The sequence below is a fragment of the Hyaena hyaena genome, unplaced genomic scaffold (genome assembly GCF_003009895.1).
Source record: "Hyaena hyaena isolate Hyena2069 unplaced genomic scaffold, ASM300989v1 scaffold_61, whole genome shotgun sequence".
Classification (NCBI taxonomy): domain Eukaryota; kingdom Metazoa; phylum Chordata; class Mammalia; order Carnivora; family Hyaenidae; genus Hyaena; species Hyaena hyaena.
In genome coordinates, this window is record NW_024080693.1 from 1,468,978 (window position 1) to 1,492,886 (window position 23,909).

The 23,909-nt window shown below is 43.3% G+C and overlaps 1 protein-coding gene across 2 annotated transcripts in view; it reads left to right on the top strand.

The window, feature by feature from the left end:
- The window catches only part of CEP89 (centrosomal protein 89), a 62,911-nt gene extending 39,891 nt beyond the window's left edge, over positions 1-23,020 (top strand). The window contains exons 14-19 of one of the 2 annotated variants that reach the window (XM_039231890.1): positions 1,612-1,792; positions 13,449-13,616; positions 14,203-14,344; positions 16,475-16,564; positions 22,249-22,418; positions 22,673-23,020. In XM_039231890.1, the coding sequence (XP_039087821.1) occupies positions 1,612-1,792; positions 13,449-13,616; positions 14,203-14,344; positions 16,475-16,564; positions 22,249-22,418; positions 22,673-22,829 (908 nt within the window). In that variant the 3' untranslated portion in view covers positions 22,830-23,020. Of the gene's footprint in view, positions 1-1,611; positions 1,793-13,448; positions 13,617-13,725; positions 13,888-14,202; positions 14,345-16,474; positions 16,565-22,248; positions 22,419-22,672 lie in introns of those variants that run through there. The other variant, XM_039231891.1, reaches the window with a different exon arrangement.
- The last annotated feature ends 889 nt before the right edge of the window (positions 23,021-23,909 follow it).

Here is a 23,909-nt window from a genome sequence, read left to right on the forward strand (position 1 = left end):
TCTGTGTGCCCTTGCCCTTCCGTCAGAGCTGTGGGTGCTGTTATGGGCTGTCTCTCCCTCCCATACCTTCTGTGAGCACCCCCTCTCCCCATGTGTCCCTCCCTGTCCCTACGAGCCCTGTAGCACATGGCCTTGGACTTGAAGTGGGCCAGACTGAGACATTTCTTCAATTTTGGTTAAACCCCAAATATACGAGCACAAAAGGTAGCAGCATTTTCCCCCTGGGCTTTATGGGTTGTTGTTTTTTTTTTCCCCGAGGAAGAATAATATAGGACAGGAACACAAAATACAAGCTGTCTCATGTAAGGCACTGTAAACCCTCCCTTCTGTTTTCCCTAATGCTCCTGATTATTTTTTTTTAATTTTTTAAAGTTTATTTATATATTTTGGGTGGGGAGGCGCAAAGAGAGGGAAAGAGAATCCCAAGCAGGCTACACACTGTCAGTGCAGAGCCCGATCTGGGGCTCGAACTCACAAACTATGAGATCATTCCCACGCTGAAATCAAGAGCCAGATGCTTAACTTACTGAAAATGCTTCTAATTTTTTAATGACTGCCCTTTCCACACTGGGCATGAAAGCCCCCACTGCTGCGGAAGCCACTGAGATGGCATATCAGTTGTTGCCACGAGCCAGGTCATGTTTAAAAGTGACAGTGTCTGTCAGAGCGTCCAATAGGCGTTTCTTCCACAGGACTCACCATTCGACTCCACGTGGCACGGACATATTTGCCTTTACTCTGGAATTATTTGGGGTGGAGGAGAAAGAGAGTTGTTGAGCCCCTGTCTTTGTTTCCAAGAGCAGAGATGGCAGGGAAAATGAATTTTGTCTGTTCGGAGCTTGATTTCTTTAAATGTAGCGATGTGAGCAGGAGCAGTGATTGTTCTGGTCACGGAGAATAGGGCCAACCTTTAGACCTGTCTGATTCAGTCAGCTGCCTGTCTTAGCTTCCCAGAGGGAGCTATCCATTTCGATAAGCTAACTGTTTCCACAGAGTAGAAGGATTTAAGGTTTTATGCTCTAATACTTCTAAGTGCCTGTTCCAACAGCCCTCTGGGAAGTATCTTATCATGAAGTACTATAGTGTTGCCCTGGGTGAAAATATTTACGATTTACTTTAGATACAGGACAGAAAACATAACTTAATGAGGAAAGGGAAGAAAAGCAATAAATTCAGTCCATAGTTGGGCCATATCGATGTCTCTTCATAGTTGAACTTCTTGCACTTTCCGGGACAGCATGGATGTTGCACATCTCTGCTTGCGTATCCATGTGTGACTTCAGTCTTTGCAAAGTCAGTCCCTTGAAGGCTAAAACCATGTCTTCATTAACATCATATATTATTAACTGTGATATCACTAAATTGAACCGGCTAAAAAATAATAATAATAAATAAATTGGGCCCCAGTAAGAAAATGTATATTTAGGGAACATTTAATATAGGAGCAGTAATTTCTAAGTACAAGGCCTTTGGTATTAATTTATAAATCCCCAAATTTATATCATGATCATTTTTTATGAGCCGGCTCTCTTTGGTGTTACCTAGGAATCAAGGACCATGGTTTCCTAAGTCTTCCTTGCCAAGTCTTGATCCATCTTGTTTGTTTTTCAGTTTCTAAGCTGACAAAACAACTCATGCTTCTGGAGACTAAAACCCAGAACCAAGAAAAGGAGCTACGTGAAAACAAGGAGCAGTTGGAAATTTTACATGCTGAATGCCAGGAACTGAAAACACGCTTGGATGGCAAAATTGCAATGCATGTCCATGCTTCGATTGTAAACGAATTAAAAAGGTAAGGAGACAGTATGTTTTCAAGTTTGAGCGTGTCACTGTGTGTGTGGTTTTAGGTGGAGTGGAGAGGGGCACGCAGTCTTTTTCCGAGTCCGTTAGCCGCACCAGCACAGGTGTCTGGGACTGAGAATGGTAAATCTTTTATTACGAATGTACACTATGCCTGTCCTCGAGGGCTGCCTTCTGCACTCTGTGTGTGTGTGTGTGTGTGTGTGTGTGTGTGTGTGTGTGTATGATTTATTTTCCCCTTACTATTCCATCCTTATTGGTTTTGAACCCAAAGATAATTTAAAGTAGTTTGTTTTGAGAGGGAAAGAAAGAGCAGAAGCAAGGTAGGGGCAGAGAGAGGGGGAGAGAGAGAATCCCAAGCAGGCTCTGCACTGCTCAAACTCACCAACCGTGAGATCACAGCCTGAGCCAAAACCAAGAGATGCTCAACCGACTCAGCCACCCAGGCACCTCAAGGGAGAAATATATTTTTAAGTGAAGCGATTAGGTTATTATACAGTATGCAGAGAATGATCACAATTTGATTTAAAAGGACATTTTTATTTAAAAAGAAAGAAAGCATATGTATGTATGTGTATTAAGGTGATCAACCATCTCAGTTTACCTGGGTTTTCCCAGGATATGGGAATTTTAGTGCTAAAACTGGAAAAATCCAAGGCAAACTGGAATGAGTTAATCGTTCTAGTGTGTGGGTCTTTATGTTTATTTCATATGTGTATAAATACACACACACATATGTATACGGTCACACACATATGCCATAAGTACATAGAAAAAAGACTGGAAGAATGGAAAAATATTAACAGAAATTCTCTTTGGCAGGTGAAATTACAGGCATCTCAGTAATTGGGATGTTCCAGGAAAACAACGGATATGTGTAGGATGTGTATATAGATATTTCTAGAGAGAGAGAGATTTTATTTTAAGGACCTGGCTCACACGATTATAGGGGCTGGAATCCAGAATCCACAGGGCAGCCAGCTGGCTACAGACTCGGGCAGGATTTCTGTGTGACAGTCTTGAGGCAGAATTCCTTCTTTCGGAACCCTCGGTTTTGGCTCATAAAGCCTTCAACTGATTGGATGGGGCCCACCCACTTCTCAAGAGTCAGCTGCTGGTAGTTAATCACACCTCCAAAGGTCCCCCGTTGCAGCATCTGTCTAACGTCTGACCAGACAACTGGGCACTGTAGCCTAGCCAGGTGGACATGTAAAACTAACCGTCAAAATGGACGATTTAAATTTTCTTTGTGTTTTGTTTTAAAATATTTTACCTGTGTTCTATTGTGAATATACAGCATTTTTGCAATGGAGGAAATAATTGTTTTAACGGTGAGGCATTCAGCTAAGACAGCTGACGTGGGGGAATAAATGGGTTAGGGCGGGTGAAGTGCTCAGTTTGGTACGTCAGTAAATGCTGGTGATTCCAGCTGTTGGAGCCCAGTGTTTCTTACACATGGTCTGGGCCATACCTGTCCTTTACTTTTCTATTCTAGCAGAGGAAGAAATGTTTTTTGAAGTTATGTTCATGTTCATGATTTTTATTTCCCTCAAACCCCCACTCCTGTGGCTGATGATTTTTCCTGTGGATGTGTCATAGCCACGTATTCTAGATGTGAGTATAGAAGGTATGAAAACCTTTAAAAGGAAGCCACTAATGGCAAAGGCAATGGAAGACATGGTTGTTGAAAAGGCAGACATGTCACCACATCTCTTGTAAGGGGAAATTAGGAGAGGAGCATTGTGGTAGAGAACGAACTAGTAGGGATGGAAGGCCTTTGTGCCAGCCTTTTTCTGGGAGGCTTTGGGCTCCAAGTTGCCCGGTGGGGTAGAGGGTGAAGCATAAGTCTGGACATGGAGATTGTTGACTCTGATGGTTCTCCATTGGAGGGCACAGTGTTTGATTGGAGAGAGCCTTTGTAACGTGGGAAGAGGGGCATGGCTTCATCAGGGTTGGAATGTGTGAATTCGGGGAAGTCTAGAGGCTGTACCAAGATTTGGTAGAAAAACAGGCAAAGTGGGGCGCCTGGGTGGCTTAGTCGGTTAAGCGTCCAACTTTCGCTTAGGTCATGATCTCGCGGTTCGTGGGTTCGAGCCCTGCGTCGGGCTCTGTGCTGACTGCCAGCTCAGAGCCTGGAGCCTGTTTCAGTCTGTGACTCCCTCTCTCTCTGACCCTCCCCTGCTCACGCTGTCTCTCTCTCTCCTAGAAATAAATAAAACATTAAAAAAAAAAAAAAGAAAGAAAAAGAAAAACAGGCAAAGTAAGGAGAATACTACAGGCATGAGGTCAGCCAAGGATACCTTGGAGTTGAGCTGAAGTGCATCCGCCCTCTGGTTGCCTCAGGTGGGGAGCTCCCTTCCCACGCCGATCCAGTAGTAAGAGATCTGCCACATGTACAAGAGTGGTTACTAGTTAGCAGCAAAGCAGCTGTTGAACCAGCTCCTACAAGGGGAATCTCAGGAGGAGTTTGGGAAAGGCTTGTGTTGCGGGCAAAGATGAGGTCCCAAGAAAAAGATATTTATAGAGAAAAGGGTTAAATTGAACCTGTGCTCAGTGAGCATCCAGGGACGGTGCCTGTGTATCATTTCTCCTCTCCTGGTTCAGGGCGCTGCAGGTCATAAACATGGACTGGGTTGTCCATTTTGTCTTGCTTCTTCTATCTGTTGGCAGCTTGCCTGGGAGGAACTGGGGCCCAAGAGAGCTGTGTGGCGGCCACGCCCGGAAGCTTACATTGTTCTTGGCTTTTATCATCACTTACAACTGTTGAGTCTACCCAGGAGGGATGATAGGAGAAAACCAGAGCATCAGCCCACCTCTAAAGAAAGATAGCAAACTTGTTTAGAGAGAACTAAAGGTTTGGGGTGACTGGTGGGATCTACACAAGGAAAGCCTTCCTTCTTCTGGCTTTTGGGGCAGGAGGGTGCAGCCTAAAGAGCAGCTGATTATTCACAGAATTCGTCTGTGCAGGCAGAGTCCTGCTCAGCTGTCAGCGATATGCCTGCCCAGGGAGATGCCAGGGCAGAAAAGCCATCTCCTTATATAATACATACCAAATACCCAGCTCTTCATCCTAAAATAAGAATAGACTCCTAGATGTGAACAAACAGCAAGCATCATTGGACATATTGGAGGTGGAAATGCAATGAAAGAGGTAGACCTACATAAGCAGACAAACTCACTTCAAAGTAGACTGAGATGGGGTGCCTGGGTGGCTCAGGCAGATGAGCATCCCATTCTTGATCTCAGCTCAGGTCTGCATCTCAGGGTCACGAGTTCAAGTTTCACATTGGGGTCCATGCTGAGTGTGAAGCCTACTTAAAAAAAATAATAAAAGGAAACAGATAATATAAAGAATTCAGGAGATGTAAAGAATACAGTGCCATCCAAGAAGTACAGTCTTTGAGAGCAAGATTAGAAATGATTGCCAGAATGTAAAAAAAAAATTAGATTCTGCTAGAGCATAGGGAGACAGACAGCTGGGAATGGAGAGAAATGGATGGAGGACCCACCCGGGAAGTCCAACCGTAGACCATCAGGAACCTCAGAAAGGAAGATTAAAGAAAATGAAAAGACCAACATTAATAGTTGAAAGGCATTTTATTGTCCCTGAAGACTAACTGCTAGGACCCCAGTGTAGCCGGTACAGTGAATGAAAAAGACCCACATGCAGATATACCCGGATGAAATATCGGTGGATCAAGAAGGACAAGACAGTCCCAGCACTCACAATTGAATAGGGAGCTGGGACTCCAAAGGGCTTCATCCTCAGGATAAGGTGAACCAGAAACAAACCAGCCCTCAGTCCTGTCTGGAGGAAGGTTCCTTACTCCTAAAAATCTTTCAAGGATAGTGTCCAGGACACAAAGACAGACCGACAGACAGTGACTGTGAACCAGTAGAAGTAGCACATATTAATACAGAGTCCAGATACAGAATTATCAGACAAACACTATAAAGCAACTGGGCTGTTAGGCTTAAAGATATAAAGGGCTCCAGAATATCTTCTGGGAACTAAAAAGCATAACAATACTGGATTTGAAAAAGAAACAGAATTATTAGAACCAGAAAATACAATAACCTAAATTAAGAATTCACTGGATGGGCTTAACTATAGATTAGACATATCAGATTGGCGAAGTAGTGAACTGAAAAATAGGTAGATCAGAAGCAGGTATCCATGGGATCGCATGGAACACTCCAAGGTTGTGGTATCAGTAGATCACAGACGGGAAGTGACGTAGGGATGTATTTAATCAGGAGTAGAGATATGACAGCTGGGCATCTTCCCCAGCTGAAGACAATCAACAATACATGGGCCGTCCTTGCCCATGGAGCGCAAGCACGGTTGGGTAAATCAAGGGCCGTCTTAGTGAAACAGCAGAGGACAGGTTCGCTTCAGGGGAGTTAAGTCACAGCAGGGTGTTTAAATTGAGGAACAAACAGAACCCCTGAGGAGCTAGAATTTTATCACTGGAAAGAATGTCTTTCAAGAATGAAGCCAAAATAAGGATATTTTCAAATCCAAACGGAGTGTTGCCACCAGCAAGCCTACATTAAAGGCAATTCTAAAAGAGGGTATACATCAGCAGGAGGAGAATAATTCGGTGTTGGATGTATCAGAAACAAGGTAGAACTAAGAGTCAAAAAGACACAGTGAATATGTTAATAAATGTAAGTGAACTTCGATTCCATAAAACAATATCTTTTTGGATTGAAAAATACTTAGAATTCTAGGGTGTCTGGGTGTCTCAGTTGATTAAAGTGTCTGACTTTGGCTCAGGTCATGAACTCCCAGTTCGTGGGTTTGAGCCCCGCATCAGGCTCTGTGCTGACAGCTCAGAGCCTGGAGCCTGCTTCAGATTCTGTGTCTCCTTCTCTCTCTGCCCCTCCCCTATTTGTGCACTCTGTCTCGCTCTCTCGCTCTCTCTCAAAAATAGATATAAACTTAAAAAAATTAAAAATAAATTTTAAATACATAAAATTCAAATGCAAAACAATAATAGCATATAATCATGAAGGGGTCAATGGAGTTTGTCTTCTAAAGTCTTCATATCATTCTGGAGAGGAGAAAGGTATAGATTCGTTCTATAGTGTGAAAATATGCACAATGAAATTTGTGCAAAGAGAATGTGTATCACTTCTAAACCAGTATGGGGAAAGAATGATTTTTTTAAAAAATCAGTCCAGGGGCGTCTGGGTGGCTCAGTCAGTTAAGCATCTGATTTCAGCTCAAGTCATGATCTCACGGTTCGTGGGTTTGAGCCCCACGTCGTGCTCTGTGCTAACAGCTAGCTCAGAGCCTGGAGCCTGTTTTAGATTCTGTATGTCTCTCTCTCTGACCCTCCCCTGCTCACGCTGTCTCTCTCTCTCTCTCAGAAATAAAGCATTAAAAAAATTTTTAGAAAAACATCAGTCCAAATGAGGTCAAGGAAAAATAGGACAAATGATAAAATAGAAAACACGAAATAAAAAGTTAGATTTAAAGGCAAATATGTCAGGAGTAGATATACACTAAATAGACTAAATGTTAAATTAACATTTGTCAAGCAGAGTCCTGGGATGTTGGATGGTGAGCTATAGTGAGACCACAAGGAAAAGTTTAACAGAGAAGTTTGTGATTCACAGGTACCTAGAGGGGCCACACAGGAAGTCAAGGCAGGGGTGCCTGGGGCACATTAGGGTCTGTGAGTGATGTGCTGTGGGATTCTTGGATGAAAGACCAGATTGGTCAAGTCAAACTAAAAAGAACAGGATTTTGGTAGGCTTCAGGGGGTCTTACCTATGGGGCAGTGAGGGGAAGGCCCAAGGAGGTGGAGAGAATGCTTATCACGTGGAGAAACACTACCAGGAATTTACATTTACCCATGACTGCAGGCTGTGACCAAAGTCCTGTGCATGGGGGAGGCTAGTGTCACCTCAAGGCCTCATGCAGGCTGTACACAATGGGTTCCAAGGCAGAAATACTATGGAGCTAATTCTGAGTGGCAACCCTGTGTTGCCATTAAGCTATACACCTCGGTCAGAAAGATGCAGAAAGGTCAAAAGTGAAAGGGCAGGAAAACCCATACTACTCAAATACAAACCAAAAGAGAAATTATTAAAAATAATAAGAGATTTTAGCAAAATCAGTAGAAGCAACATCAGTTTACAACAATGAATTATATTTCCTTGGAGGAACAAATATGTAGAAAGTACAGTACTTCTATTGGAAAAATGACAAAACTATACTGATAAGTTCGCTGGTAAAAAAAAAATTACAAGTTGACAGGTTTTTGGTTTGGAGAATTTTTCCCTATTCAGTGTGAAGATGTTCTCCACAGCCTTCTTGCATTGTGCCTGATATGGTTTCCCTCATATATTGCATTTTTCCATCTCTAGAAGGTCCGTTTGAGTCATTTATATTTTCCATTTCTCTCCTCATCTCTCATCTACTTCTCTACTATCTTGAATATACAGAGCATATTTATAATAGCTGTTTAAGAATCTCCGTTGGTCAATGCCATCATCTCCCTCACTTCTGGATTTTTGATTTTTTTCCCCTCTGATCATGGACCATATTTTATTGCTTATTATTCCCATGCTTGATTAGATGTTGGATATTGTAGATTTTGTGTGGTTGGATGCTAGATGTACAGCATTGCTTTTAAATAGTGTTAGATTTTGTTATGGTGCAGACTTTCCTTACTCGATGGTAGTTGGATTCTTTCAAAGTTTGCTTTTCTTAGGGTAGGCCCAAAGCAGCTTTTAGTCTAGGGCTACCTTAGTTCCATTACAAAGGCAGTGATACCCTCCTGAGGGTTATCTCCGGTGTCCCTTCTATTATAACGTCTTCCACTTGGGCTGCCGGGCATGTATACCACTCCTGGTTCTTGGGAATATCAACAATGGTTCTGCCTCCTCGTTTCTAATGGCTCTTTCTCAGCCCCAGGTAACTCTCGATCACACATGTGCAGATCAGCAGACCTCAGCCAGAGATTCATAGTGACTGCCCACCCCCCTAAAGATCTCCAGAGCCCTTTCTCTGTCTGCTCCACAGTTGTTAGCTACTTTGGCCTCTTTGATCTCTGACTCCTCAACTCAGCAGGTCCACTGGGTTCTGTATGGAGTTGTCCTGTCCTGTGCCGCAGCCTGCCAGTAAGCAGTTGTAGTGCTCATTTGTTATTCCTTCCTCGGGGATCACAGCCCTGCATTACCTATCGTCTAAAGAGAGAACACTTGTTTCTTACGTTTTGCCTGGTGTCCTAGCTAAAGGGTGAATCTATCTATAACTCTGTCTTGGCTGGAAGCAAAAGTCTGTGTATTTTCAACATTCTTCTGTAACCATTTATCATTAACCCAGTTCAACGTGTCCAAGAAAATAAGAGTTTTTAGTAAAAGAAATGAGTTCTGGATTTCTTAATGTTTATGAGTTGCAGTTGACAAGCTAAGCTTAAAATTAGACATTGTCCTGTGTTCCTGCAGCACATAACAAGCACGCAGCTACTACCACATGCCACTCTCTCTACACACTTGACGACACCCAAACTGCTGGTCAACAAATGAGACTCACTCACATCACACTGCACAGATGTCACAGCAGCATTAGATTACTAGAAAAGTTCCAAAGCCATTCTCTTAATTTCTGTACTAATCTTGTGGACAAGTAACAAGTAGCTGGAGACCGAGGATCGCACTTTGAGTGGCATTCCTGTAGAGAATCCTGCAAGTCTATGTACAGAACACAGCCCGGATGACTGTCGGCAAGAAAATGGGTACATAGAATTTGGTATAAGGTTACAATTAAATATTCTACAGCCACACACAAAGATGGGTGAGTCTTGGAGACATATGACACTAAAATACAAACAGCCCCTTTGCACGCCTGTTATGCATCTTGATTCTCTTTATGTGTGGTTCCAGCACCGGCACACTAGACTGAGTTGTAGAACGCATGGATAGGTGGTGACACTACAAAGATACTTAAGGCAGCTCTATGATTGGGGCAGGACACATGGGAATATCAGCAGTACTGGAAGCGCTCTGTGTTTTATTTTACTTTTGAATTATAGTTGACATGCAATGTTAATATTAGGTTCAGGTGTACAACACTGATTGTTCAACTCTATACATTAATTAGGCAGTGCTCATTGTCATAACACCATTACCAGCTGTCACCATACGGTAATACGGTATTCTCAACTGTATTCCCTATGCTCTACTTTTCATGTCTATGATTTTTATTTTGTTTTATTTATTTTATACCTGGAAACCTTAACCTCTTAACACTTTAAATAGTGTAAAATAGTTAAACCTATTTTGCCCATCCCCCTACCCTCTCCTCTCTGGCAACCACCATCTTGTTCTGTTTGTTTGTTTTGTCCCTTAGATTATACATATAAGTGAAATCATATGGTATTTGTCTTTCTCTGACTTATTTCATTTAACATAATATGCTCTAGGTCTATCCATGTCATAAAATGGCAAGATTTCATTCGTTTTTATGGCTGAGTAATATTCCATTGTATATCTGTACCACGTCTTCTTTATCCATTCACCTACTGATGGAGATTTGGGCTGCTTCCATATCTTGGCTATTGTATATGCTGCAATAAACATAGCAGTAGGTATATATCTTTCTTTTTAAAGTTTATTTATTTATTTTGAGAGAGAACATGCATGGGAGAGAGAGGGAGAGAGAGAATCTCAAGCAGGCTCTACACTGTCAGCCCCAGAGCCCATCACAGGGCTTGAACTCACGAATCGTGAGATCATGACCTGAGTTGAAATGCTTAACTGACTGAGCCACCCAGGCACCCTAGGGGTATGTATATCTTTTTGAATTAGTGTTTTGTTTTCTTTGAGTAAATACCCAGAGGTGAAATTACTGGATCATACGGTATTTCTATTTTTAATTTTTTTGAGGAACCTCCACACTGTTTTCCACAGTGGCTGTATCAGTTTACCCCCCCACCAACAGCACACAGGTGTTCCCTTTCCTCCACCAACATTTGTTAACTTCTTGTTTTTTCAATATGAGCTATTCTGACTGGTGTGAAGTGATATCTCATCATGGTTTTGATTTGCATTTCCCTGATGATTAGTCATGTTAAGCATCTTTTCTGGTGCTTGTTGGCCATCTGTATACAGGCCTTTGGAAAAAAATGTCTATCAGGGCCTCTACTTGTTTATTAATCAGATGGTTTTTTCAGTGTTGAGACAGAGAAGTTGTTTCTATATTTTGGGTATTAATCCCTTATCAGCTATATCATTTGCAGAGATCTTCTCCCATTCCGTTTCCTTTGCTGTGCAGAAGCTTTTCATTTTTGTGTAGTCCCAATAGTTTATTTTTGCTTTCGTTTCCCTCTTCTGATACAGATCCGTAAATGTGTTGCTAAGGCTAATATCGAAGAGATTACTGTCTGTGCTCTCTTCTAGGAAGGAGGTCTATGGTCTCAGGGCTCACGTTTAGGTCTTTAATTCATTTTGAGTTTATTTTTGTGGATGATGTAAGTAAGTGGTCAAGTTTCATTCTCTTGCATGCTGCTGTCCAGTTTTTCCAGCACTGTTTATTGAAGAGACTGTCTTTTCCCCATTGTGTATTCTTGCCGCCTTTGTCATAGGTTAATTGACCATATGAGCATATATGGTTTGTAGTATATCTTGGAATCTGGGTTTGTGATACCTTTGTCCTTTCTCAAGATTGCTTTGCTCTTCAGGGTCTTTTGTGTTTCCATACAGATTTTACGATTATTTGTTCTAGTTCAGCAAAAAATAATATTGGTATTTTGATAGGGATTGCATTAAGTCTGGGGATTGCTTTGGGGAGTATGGACATTTTAGGAGTATGCTTCCAATCCATGAGTATGGAATATCTTCCCATATTTTTGTGTTGTCTTCAGTTTCTTTCATCAATTTCTTATAGTTTTCAGAGTATAGAGGTTTGCTCCTTGACTAAATTTATTCTTAGGTATTTTATTCTTATCGTGCAATTATAAATGGGATTTTTTAAAATGTTCTGTTTCTTCACCTAAATAATAAGTGTATATATATATATATATATATATATATATATAGTAAGCATATAATCTGTCTCTCAGAAATAAATAATAAACATTTTAAAAAAACATTAAAACAATTTTTTTAAATCAACTCTTGCAGGGCACCTGGCTGTGTCAGTCAGTGGGGCATGTGATTCTTGATCTCAGGGTTGTGAGTTCAAGCCCCGTGTTATATGTAGAAATTACTTAAAAATAAAAATCGTCAATAAAAATAAATAAATAATTTAACTATTTCTCCCATCAACTATTAACTGTTAACTTCAAAAATGTTTTTAATGTTTTTTTTTTTTGAGAGAGATGAAGACAGAGTGTGGGCCGGGGAGGGGCAAAGAGAGAGGGAGACACAGAATCCAAAGCAGGCTCCAGGCTCCGAGCTGTCAGCACAGAGCCGGACTCAAGGCTCACACTCATGGACCACAAGATCATAACCTGAGCTGAAGTTGGATACTTAACTGACTGAGCCACCCAGGTGCCCCTGTTAACTGTTTTTTTTTCTTTTTTACAAATTGTTTCTAGCTTTTTGTTTGGTTGTTTTGTTTTAAATTTCAACTTGCCAGGCAGCAAGCCTGGGAGTAAGGTGCACAGGATACCCAGAGAGACCTCCCCCATCTCAGACTTGGGCAGCCTCTGTGTGTGGCTCTACCTGTTTGGGCCTGGTTTTGCATGAAAACTGACCCAAAAAATGAATCACGAAATAACTCTTTTCTCAAGGATCATTTTGCCAGAATTTTATATTGAAATTGCCTTCTTTAGGGGCGCCTGGGTGGCTTAGTCGGTTAAGCATCCGACTTTCACTTAGGTCATCATCTCGCGGTTCGTGGGTTCGAGTCCCGCGTCAGGCTCTGTGCTGACTGCCAGCTCAGAGCCTGGAGCCTGTTTCAGTCTGTGACGCCCTCTCTCTCTCTGACCCTTCCCTGCTCACGTTGTCTCTCTCTCTCCTAGAAATAAATAAAACATTAAAAAAAAAAAAAGAAATTGCCTTCTTCAGCCTTTTATTTCTTTTATCATAAAACCATAGAATTTAGTATGACATAAAATTCATTGTAGCATTAAGATTTGGGAAGGCAGTTATTTTACTATGTCAAAAATTAAGCTATCTTAAATTCTCTCTGGAAGGAATATAGGGTACAAATAAGTATATCTATACAGGGGCACCTGAGAGGCTCAGTTTGTTAAGCATCTGACTCTGGATTTTGGCTCAGGTCATGATCACACATTTCAGAAGTTCGAGTCCCACATGGAGCTGTCAGTGCAGAGCCTGTTTAGGATTTTCTCTCTCTGCTCTCTGCCCCCCCCCCCCCGTTCTCAAAATAAAGAAATGAATGTTAAAAGAAAAGTATATCTATACAGAGGCATACGCAACAGTTACAGGCAGAAAAAGGAGTAAGATCATTACCATCAAAGAAGTGTGTGCCCAGCCACGCCCAGCATCTAGAAGCTTCATCCCAGGCCCTCTGGGAGGGGCAGGCAGTATTTCCAGGGGTGGGGGTGGGGACTCCCAAGGAGCCCCACAGACCCAGGGGCTGGACCGCCCATCACTTGCCTGGCAGAGGCTGCCTCATCTTAACTTCGGAGTGTGGATAACAAGTCTGTGATATTTTTGTCCGCCAGCCAGATACAGAAGGAGGAGGAGAAAGGAGGGGCTGAGCTAGAAGAGCTGATGGAAAAGCTGGCAGTCCTGCAAATGCAGAAAAAGAGCCTGCTGTTAGAGAAGAACCGCCTGACAGCTGAAAACAAAGCACTGGGAGCTGAACTTGAAAGGGCACAGAAAATAAATAGGTATTTATCTATCTTTTCTCCAGCTGGAGTTTTGGTTTTGGTATTAAAAAGAGATAATTAAATATTCCGTTTTTTTTCTTTGTCTCATACTGGCTAAAAAATGGAAAAGGATCATCGGGATTACTGGATGTCAAAATAAAAGCACAGTAAAGGTGTTGCTATTGACCAGCATTAGCCATCATTTCTCAAGTCTTTGGTTCATAGTTGATAGTCACAATGATGACCCTTTCAAGACTGAAAGTCCTTGAAGTTATCTCCTACACATTTTGGGGTAACTGGATTCCTTTTTCAAAAGCATCTTTTAGAACATGAGCCAAAAAATTAATAGAATAATACATAAATACCCTATTAATTGTGTTAAGCATTTTGTGATTCTTGTTGACTTGGCTCTGAGTCAGTAATTATGCTTCATTTAAAATTAAACTCGGTTACCTATTCTCACCCTGATACTCAAGAGAAGATTTGGGTTGCCTAAGAATACATTTAAATGCTAACATACTTGCTGTTTTTACAATTCAGATATTCTCTATGCCCTAGCCACTCAGGCTAATGAGTTTTTTATTCTACCATCTGGGGAACTCTCTAGGAAGTTTCAAAAGAAAATCGATGTCCTCAAAAAGCAGGTGGAAAAAGCCATGGAGAACGAAATGGCCGCTCACCAGTACCTGGCAAATCTCGTTGGCCTGGCCGAGAATATGACCCAGGAACGCGACAGTCTTATGTATTTGGTAAGCTCCTTCGGTGAACTTCAAGTACACTGCAAGTTAGTATGCAAACATGGTTTTAAGAGTATTTTCTTTATAAAATTACCCATAAAAGCCTTCATCTTTTTACAATTTAACTGCACATTTTCAGATTCTCCCAAATTCTTGCTTTCAACCATGGGGGAAACACATTTTTGGAAGGCGAATAACCCAAACTTTTAAATAATGGCAAATGATACTTTAGAAGGCAAACTAATGGAATTAGTTGATCTAGCCAAATAGATCATCAGGCGTTTGTCACGCGTGCAGACTCATGTGTTCCCTGCTTGAAGATGAACTATGAGCACCATGGACAGCGTTAAGTAGAGTCCAGACCTCCTTGCCTCTAGCCACCCTAGTCCGTAGGAAAGGGCTGAGTGGATTCCTGGTGCTCCTAGATGGTAGGCACTGCCCAGCCAGCAGGCGTGATGCCGAGGACATGATTCTTGGCATTTCCATGTTGGTTTTAAAAGGTGTCAGCAGCAGGCTATGGAGTGAAAGAAGACACACTCCGTGCCAAGCTCTATGCAGTGAAAAAAACCCGAGAGAATTTACCACAAAATAGGAGTTACACAGCAATATCTCCAAGGGGTGAAATTATAGGCAATTAAAAAGAAAAATCCACGTGTATTTGAATTTTATGATTTTTCAACCTTGAACACATGTTGCTTACAGTTATTTAAACATATATCTTTAAGCAGCGTTGCAAATCTCTCGTAACGTAGGATTAGAAATAATAATTTAGTGGATGTAGTGAGAGGGGAAATTAGCGGATTTTCTGAGACATTTGAAAATTGGCAAACTTGGAATCACTCAGCCCTTCTCCCAAATGAGTGGGGTGAGTGGGGTGTGGAGAGTCTGTCAGCATGTGCCACAGGCTTAGTGCCCCTTTGTTAGGAAGGTATTAAGTTCTGCCTTCGGGGGGCGCCTGGGTGGCTCAGTCAGTTAAGCTTCCAACTTCAGCTCAGGTCATGATTTCCCGGTTTGTGAGTTCAAGCCCCACATGGGGCTCTGTGCTGACATCTGGGAGCCTAGAGCCTGCTTCGGATTCTGTGTTCCCTCTCTCTCTCAGTCCCTCCCCTGCTCACACTCTGTCCCTCTCTCTCTCTTACTCTCTCAAAAATAAATAAACATAAAATTTTTTAAAGAAAAAAATCCTCCATAGGATAATGAACATTAGGCTTTTAGCCATTGTTTATATAAGACGAAATAGAAATAGCACACAGCTCTTGGGGAGAATGTGATCCTTATTTGTAATAAAAGAGATGCTAATTAAGCCAGCCTCGAGATCCCACTCTGTCCTTATATTAAGGTTACCAAAAAAAAGTTTCTTTCTTAATTATAATAGTTGCTGCTGAGAGTGGTAAGACTTATTACATGTTAGTGGTGGTTTCTAAGTCCTTCTCAGGTCTTCTGGAAGCAATGTGACTCGGACATAGCATGGTAGGCGCCTAAGCCTGTACACCCCCATCCCATCCGCCTCCCATGAGGTCACCACCCCAACCCAAGTGCTGGGCTCGGGCATTTGCTGTAGCTGTGCTGAGCTCCCGTTTCCCCTCTGCCTTGCCTGCTGTGCTTCCCCACTGGAAGAGCCAGAGTGCAAAGCAGAAGCTTGCTGAAAAACGGGGACTCAGCTGCCACATGTCAGGACCACCGTAAAGGCGAAGTCATCTTGTTTGCAGGGCAGGGCATGCAGGCTTCCCCAGGAGGTAGGTCCTGTACCTCCCATGTGGGCCAGCGATCATCCCAGTTGATGGGATTTAGATCCTCCCCGGCCCTCAGATGGTCCCTCTTCGGTGTTCCCTTCATATTTGTGGGCCCAGGATGGCCATAGAAATGGAAGCCCCTTTTTTGAGGGGCTCGATCTTCCACTGGCGCCCAGGTGGGGTGCCCAGCCTGCTGCTGTGGGTTCTTGCCTCTCCTCAGCTGTTGGCCCAAGTTCTGCCCACAGCCTTCAAATGGGGGTGGGGCTTGGGGCTCAGACAGGCGCTGGGCTGGACAGGTGGCAGAGCGGAGATGACTTATAAATTGCAAGATTCTTTACAGAACGATTATTAATTTAACTTTTTTGTTCAACTAAGAGCCTGCTATTTTTCTCTTCACTTCGCTCCTTAGGCTAAATGTTTAGAAAGTGAGAAGGACGGAGCTCTCGACAGAATCACAGAAGGCAACATTCGCTTGGGAAAGTTAGAGGAAAAAGTCAGGGTAAGTGGTCATTTAGCCTCAGAAGTTCTGTGTCAAATGGAAACACAGCTTATGAAGGTCAGATTTCCGTGTTTAACAAAATGATTCATTTTGCATGTATCCTCTACAGAATAAAGCATTATTGGGTTTCAGGGGCAGAAGGAACATCAGTCCACTCATTAAATAAACTGGTTTATCTGTGCAGTAAGGTCCCATACAGTTGTTGTGTTTTGTTTTGTTTTGCTTTGTTTTGTTTCGTTTTGTTATCTGGAAAAATCTGCAGGCTCTATCCTGAGGTTAATGTGCAGGCGTTATTCTCCAGCCCAGCGATTACTGGTTCAGTTAGAGAGCAGCGTTGACCTGTTCCTTTCTTGCTTAATCCTAATTGCACCCTCTGGTTTCTCTGCCCCAGGGAGCTAGTCATTGTACCAGCTCTCCCTGCCGGGCCACCTCCGTCACCTGACCTCTGCTCTTGCTGCCGCCGACGTTCGGCGTTCCTCTTGCCGGCCTCCACACCTGCTTGCACAGCCTTACCAGCCAAACCCTTTTCTCTTGAGCGGGAGCAGGGGTGCGGTCAGGGGCAGGGAGAGAACAGGCAGGCCTACCTGCGTGCAAGGCAGGGAGCCTGGGGGCTTTGGAGGAGAATGTAGCCTATCCATGGGGAATCCGATCCAGACTTCTGTGGGGTGATGACTTAAGGGCCTGCTGCGAAGAGAAATAGACTAATGACATTTACTCTGTGGGAAAATTCACAAACTAAGACAAATGAAACATTAGCTAGCCCTGTGTAAATACGCGTAATACTGGGTGAACAGCATGAGTATGTGTGTGTGTGTGTGTGTATGTGTATACAATTTATACTGAGTAATATATAATTACTCAGAACCAAATATATGTATTAATGCAAAGAGTAGACTTTTTTCCCCTGTGTTTCATGAATAATACTTAAATAACACAAATATTAAGTTTTTGGAAGCTGCATGGCCTGCCCATCTTGATTTTCAAGTGGTACAGACAGAGATGCTGCCTGAGGGCCTCTCCAGTTTCCAGGAGGGTCTTCCACATGCAATATGGAATATGTGCTACCCTGATCTGGGTCCTAGGCCGTCCCCAGGTGAGATCACCTCCATCTAACTACATTCAGAGAAGACCAGCCTACCCACCAGCCCATCACTGCTCTCGTTTATCGTAGGCCGTAGCCTTTGTGGTGAGGGAAGTTCCCGCCGCAGGTGCAGGGAGATCATCCCCTCTGGGAGCAGGCACCCCAACATGTATTTTCTATGTTATATGTGTTATATACTGCATTCTTACAATAAAGTACACTAGGGAAAAAATTGTTATTAGAAAAATTGTAAGTAAGAGAAAATACACTTATAGCATTGCACTGTATTTATCTGAAAAAGTCTGCATACAAATGGACCCATGCAATTCAAACTCACGTTGCTCAAGAGTCAACTGTACTTCTGAACAGTTGGGACACTTGGGGACTTCCAGGATGCTGGTTATATTCTATTAACGTAGATGGTAGTTCCATGGTGTTTGCTTTGTTATTAAATTGCTCATATATGCTTCCTAAGCTTCCCCCCAAATATATACCTGTCACCACATCAATGAGGCACACCTTGACCATTTATGATTGCTGGCCATCCATTCTTCCCCACCCTCATTCTCACTACCTTACTTTAATGTGTCTTCCATAGACAGCATCCCCTTCCAACAGGTACATAACTTATTGATTATGGTTATTAGCAATTGTCTGTCCCCCTGGCCACACTGGAAACTCCACAAGGGCAGAGATTTTTTTCTGGTGTTGTTCACTGGGATATCCCAGGCCCCTAAAATAGCACCTGACACGCAGTATTGAATACATTCAATAACCTTCTGGGGAATTAATTAAATAATATATTTTATAATTTTTAAAATTCAACTGCCAAACGCAGGATACAAAACAGTATTTCAACTCCCAGAAAGGCTAGAAGGAACCTACCATATTATGAACAATGGGAAGCTAAATGAAGTATTTTGAGTAACAATGAGCAACCATGGATTTTTATGGGTTTTTCTGGCTTTCCTGTTAGCCTTTGTTTCCAAAAGAGAAGGTCTGATCGTCAGGGAGTTGACCTTGTGTTTGGAATGTATCTCAGTACCGTTCATCTAAATAAGATAGCAAAAAGGGTCCACTCAGCCACCCCGAGAAGACACCTGAGAGCTGGATCCAGATTGGACAGGGCAGATCTCTGGGTAAGTGGACAGACGAGACCTGGAAAAGGTTGAGAAAATTCAGGGATGACATCTCAGGAAACCCCAGCAAAATAGGACTCGCAGAAGTGAGGATGGCACCCTGGAGGTCAGGGAAGCCAGAGCCACCGCCGGAATCCCTTCTGAGCCAGGCTAGACTCAGAGGAGCCAAGAGGGGCCACAAGAGAGATGGCATGGAGAACCTGGAAGCTGACCCAACTGGTCCTGCTCCCGGGAACCTCATCTCAGCCCGGAGGAATTCAGGGGCCTCCAGAGGCAAAGGAAGAAAAAGGAAGAAAAATTGAAGTATAATTGGCCTGCACATGGTGAAAATACATCAGAAATAATGTTGCCACACTTGGGTCATGATCTCACTGTTCGTGAGTTCAAGCCCCACGTCGGGCTCTGTGCTGACAGCTCAGAGCCTGGAGCCTGCCTCAGATTCTGTGTCTCCTTCTCTCTCTGCCCCTCCCTGCCCCCAGTCTCCAAAATAAATAAACATTAACATATTTTTTAAAAAAGAAAAGAAATAATGTTGCCACAAAAATCAAAATTATCAATTATGCTTGACAGGGAATTGATAGGCAGGTAGGTAGATAAGTAAGGAGGTAGATAGGTAGCTAGAAAGCTAAAACTTAATAAAGCCATCAGAGCTAGGAGGAAATCCTACAAAGCAGAAACAGATCGCCAGACAAAGGAGTATGTGAACTGGAACTGACATAACTTGGGGAAGACATAGAAGGAAAGGTGCATCTGTTTCAGAAATGTAGACTGAATTACAGGGAGCATGAGGGAAAACCTATCCTAAAAGCACAACGGGGACATAAAGGATAGAAATGAGAAAGGTAAAGACAGAAAGGCAGAAATAAAGATGTGAAAAGAATCCGGTAGGAAAAAAAAAAAAAAAGGAATCCAGCAAGGGATAAGAGATCCAATATGCCTATAGTTAACAGTCCCCAAGAAGAAATCAAAACAGCTCAGAACCATAATTCATAAAAGCTCTTCTGAAATAAACAAAGGCTTGAACCTATACATTGAAAGGACTTTAAGATAAAGAAAGAAGTCCTTGGACACCCAGGCAGAAGACCAAGACATAAGAAAAAGAAAACCATGCTGGCATCACACTTCTCAACAGCAACACTGAATGCCAGACAGCAGTGCAATGCCTTCTAGAAATATTCGAGGAAACAGAGCCTGAGCCAAGGTTCTTTCCGTCCAACCAAGCTACTCTTCAGACAGTTTTGAACGTGTAAGAACTCTGGGCACATTTTTTCCATAAATCTTTCCTAAAGATAATCAGCTTGAGTTCAGCCAATCAAGCAATAACTGGACAGGGACACCTGGGTGGTTCATTCGGTTAAGTGTCTGACTCTTGATTTCGGCTTTGGTCACGATCTCATGGTTCATGGTTTGAGCACCCTGCATCAGGCCCACGCTGACATCTAGGAGCCTGCTTGGGATTCTCTCTCTTCCTCACTCTCTTCCCCACCCGTGCTCAAACTTTCTCTCTCTAGCCCATGCCCTGCTTGTGCTCTCTCTCTCAAAAATAAATAAAACATTATAAGAAAAGAAAAGAAACAGTTGGGCAAATTTCAGAAAAGTACTGGCAGTGAACAAAAGATACACTTAACTGTGAACTAAGACTTCAGCAAAGCAGGGATAAGGCTGATAGAATGAAATGTAAATGTTTTTTGACAATGTGGAAATAATACAACCAAGGAAAAACTGATAGGTTTAGGAGGTAGGAAAGTAGAAAGTAGGACAAACTAGCTGGTTGTTCATATTTCATAACTAAGAGTTCAATGGACATCATTTCAAGATGAAAAATCAAGTAGGAAGAGCCTAAGCATATTCATATTCAAGTAGGGGAAGAAAAGGTTGTGAGCTAACTTGATAAATGAGAGGAGTAAGGACATATAATATAAAGGCATGAGAATAAAAGTCACCACAAGAATCAAAAGACATTCATTCCGGGGCACCTGGGTGGCTTAGTCGGTTAAGCGTCCGACTTTCGCTTAGGTCATGATCTCGTGGTTCGTGGGTGCATCGGGCTCTGTGCTGACTGCCAGCTCAGAGCCTGGAGCCTGTTTTAGTCTGTGACTCCCTCTCTCTCTGACCCTCCCCTGCTCACGCTGTCTCTCTCTCTCTCCTAGAAATAAATAAAACATTTTTTTTAAAAAAAAAGAGATTCATTCCTAAATAATAGTATTACAACAGTAAAAAGAACAGAAAACAGGACTACATTAAAGTCTTTAAAAATGTATGTAGCTAAAACAGCAAAATAACAAGTTTGGGAACAAACACAAGTAATGTAAGTGAGTTTATTTCACCCATTAAAAGAAAACAGTTGTTTAGATTGGATTATGAAGCAAACAGTATCCCACGATAGAGCCAAGAGACAGTCTGAAACAAAGTGTATCAGAAGGGTTACAAATAAAAGGATGAGTAAAGATAATCCAGATTTAAGCAAACAAAAAGGAAAAAAAAGGTACAATCTTTCTATGTGCCAAGATAGGGTTCAGTGCCAAAAGCACCAAGTGAGACAAAAAAAAAAAAAAAAAAAAAAAAAAAAAGGCCTTGGGAGTGTTAAAGACTGCAGTTAATAATATATGGTAGCTACGAATATCTATGTGCTAAATAATACAGCAGCAAATCTATAAAGTATAAACCACAGGGCATACAAAGGGAAATGGAAACTTAGTAATAGTAGGAGCTTTAATTTTCTCTTGGCCCAAGACAGATCAAGACATCAAACAAAAGTAACTAAGGATATAAAAGACTTAACAATGTAATCTATAAGGTTTATTTATGTACAGATATACACAGAGTAATTGATGGATTGCAGATTGTCTACCCCAAAAAAAAAAAAAAATCAACCCCTAGAGTAGAAATAAGGCATGTTTGTTGAACAAAAAGGTGAAAGCCAGAAATTGATAAATAGTCAGAAAGCAAAAAATAATCTTTCACCTGGAAATTTGAAAACAGTGAAGTAGGCCAATTCTTGGGTCAGAGGGAATGTACAAACTGTCCATCTTTAAACAGCATCGAATCTGTGCGAACTACAGTTCACTACCTATGTGAAAGCAGTTTTAGAAATGCTCAGAGGGAAGTCGTAACCTTAAATACTATTCAGTAAGAATGTAGAAGGAAAGCAAGTGATCAGGCTTTTATCTCTGCCATCTGTTTACCAATAGAGTGCACAGGCCTCACCAGGTTGGTCTGTTTCGATGTGTAGCCTATAAAAGCTAGGCACGATGCAAACTAGAAATTTGCTATTCTTACACTTGACATTCTTTCTCCCCCTATATGACTTTTATCATCCTTGCCCTCCCAGATCAGGCTTACCCAAGGTTTACTCATCATTTCAGTGGGCTCTGATGGTCCAAATGGGCAGGGTGTGTGTCCGGGAAGCCACCCCATGGGCCACAGGCAGCGTCCCTTCGCTCACAGAGTGCCTCCTCCCCCAGGCGTACAAGAAGCAGGCAGCACTGAAAGTGGGCAACATCAGTCACCAGCTGACGGAGCAACAGGAAGACTTTGCTAGCAAGACTGCTCAGTACCGGCAAGAGATGAGGCACCTCCATCAGATGCTGTGCGACAAGCAGGAGATGCTGGACCAGGCACTGCAGCAGAAGAGGTGGGGCCACCCCTGCCCCCTCTACTGTGGTTACTTTGGAATGTTTGCTAGACTTTCCTACTAAAACCCTCTGGACCCGTTTCATGTATTGGTTCCATTTTACTTCCATCTGAATGTAATATTGGTCTTGATTTTTATTTGCTCGTTTTCTTTTGAAATGTTTTCCCCCAGCAGTGGGGGCCTTGCTACTTTAGGAGTCATAGGGCTCTGTAAGTAATTTTCTCCCTGTGCTGTTCTGTGTGTGTTTCTCTCAGAGAAATCGAAGGCGAGCTTGAGGTTGTTTGGCAGTCTGCCTCCAAGGAAAACCGGAGAATCCGAGAGCTTTTGCAGGCCACGCTGGAGAGGCCTGGCGCGTGGGACAGCATCAGGGAGGCTTGCCGGACGGCTCCGGCTCCGGCCACCGTGACGTGAGGCCACCGCCTGCCCGCCCACAGCCCGCGCGTGACCTTCCCAGGACCGGAGACACGGGGGAGGGCAGGCCCCCGCCTCCCACCACAGCGTTTCTCCTCCTCCAGGCGAGGCAGAAACAGTCTCAGGCATTTCCTCCATTTTTTACATTTTGCTTTATTTAAACAATACAGTGCTGAACTTGATTTTTGCCAGTACATGTCCTCTGGGTGTGACAGCTGACCTGATGAGCTGGCCTGGCTCTGGGCCCCTAGGCCTGCAGCTGGGGGAGCACTCGGGCTGTGTGCTCCGCCGAAGGTTAGGTGGATGAGGCCCGTGGTGGCCCTGTGCGCTGGGTTAGCAGTTTCTTAAAGGAGTACTCGCACTTCCGCCCCAGGAACTTCTACGTGTGTTCTAGCCCCTCCACCTTCCCTTCCTTATCCTCCTGGGAAGGTGGTTTTCTGGGGCCTCCTGGCACCAAGGTGGGGTCCCTGCCCCACCGCCACCACCGAGAAGGATGCCAGGGGCCAGGGTTCACTCCTCTGTGCCACCTCCTCAAACAGGTCATGCCAGCCCCTCAGGACCGTCCCCTGGCACTTCCTGGTGGCAACGCTAGCCACCTTGGGCTGCTTGTCCCCCGGCACAGCAGGAAAATGCAGGACAGCAGGCTGCACAGGATCCTGAAAAGTGGTAAGGACAGAATCCCAGAACCCTCACTGCTCCGGCCTGCCTGGGCTCAGGCCTGTACACCGGCCAGCAGCGTGGCTCAGACATGCACACTGGCATCACCTCGGCTCGGGCATGCACACCAGTCAGTACCTCGGCTCGGGCGGGCACACTGGTGTCACCTCGGCTTGGGCCTGCACACTAGTCAGTACCTCGGCTCAGGGCTGCACACTAGTCAGTACCTCAGCTTGGGCGTGCATACTAGTTGGTACCTCGGCTCAGACGTGCACACCAGCCAGCGCCGGCCTCCATCAGGTAGAGAAGTTGATTGCTACTTATGAAGCTGAGATAGGAGATCACTGTTGCTTTACGTTTTGTTAAATTTGTGCAACAGCTAAACAATTCCAGTTTATTTTCATTTTACCCGGGGTAGGCAGA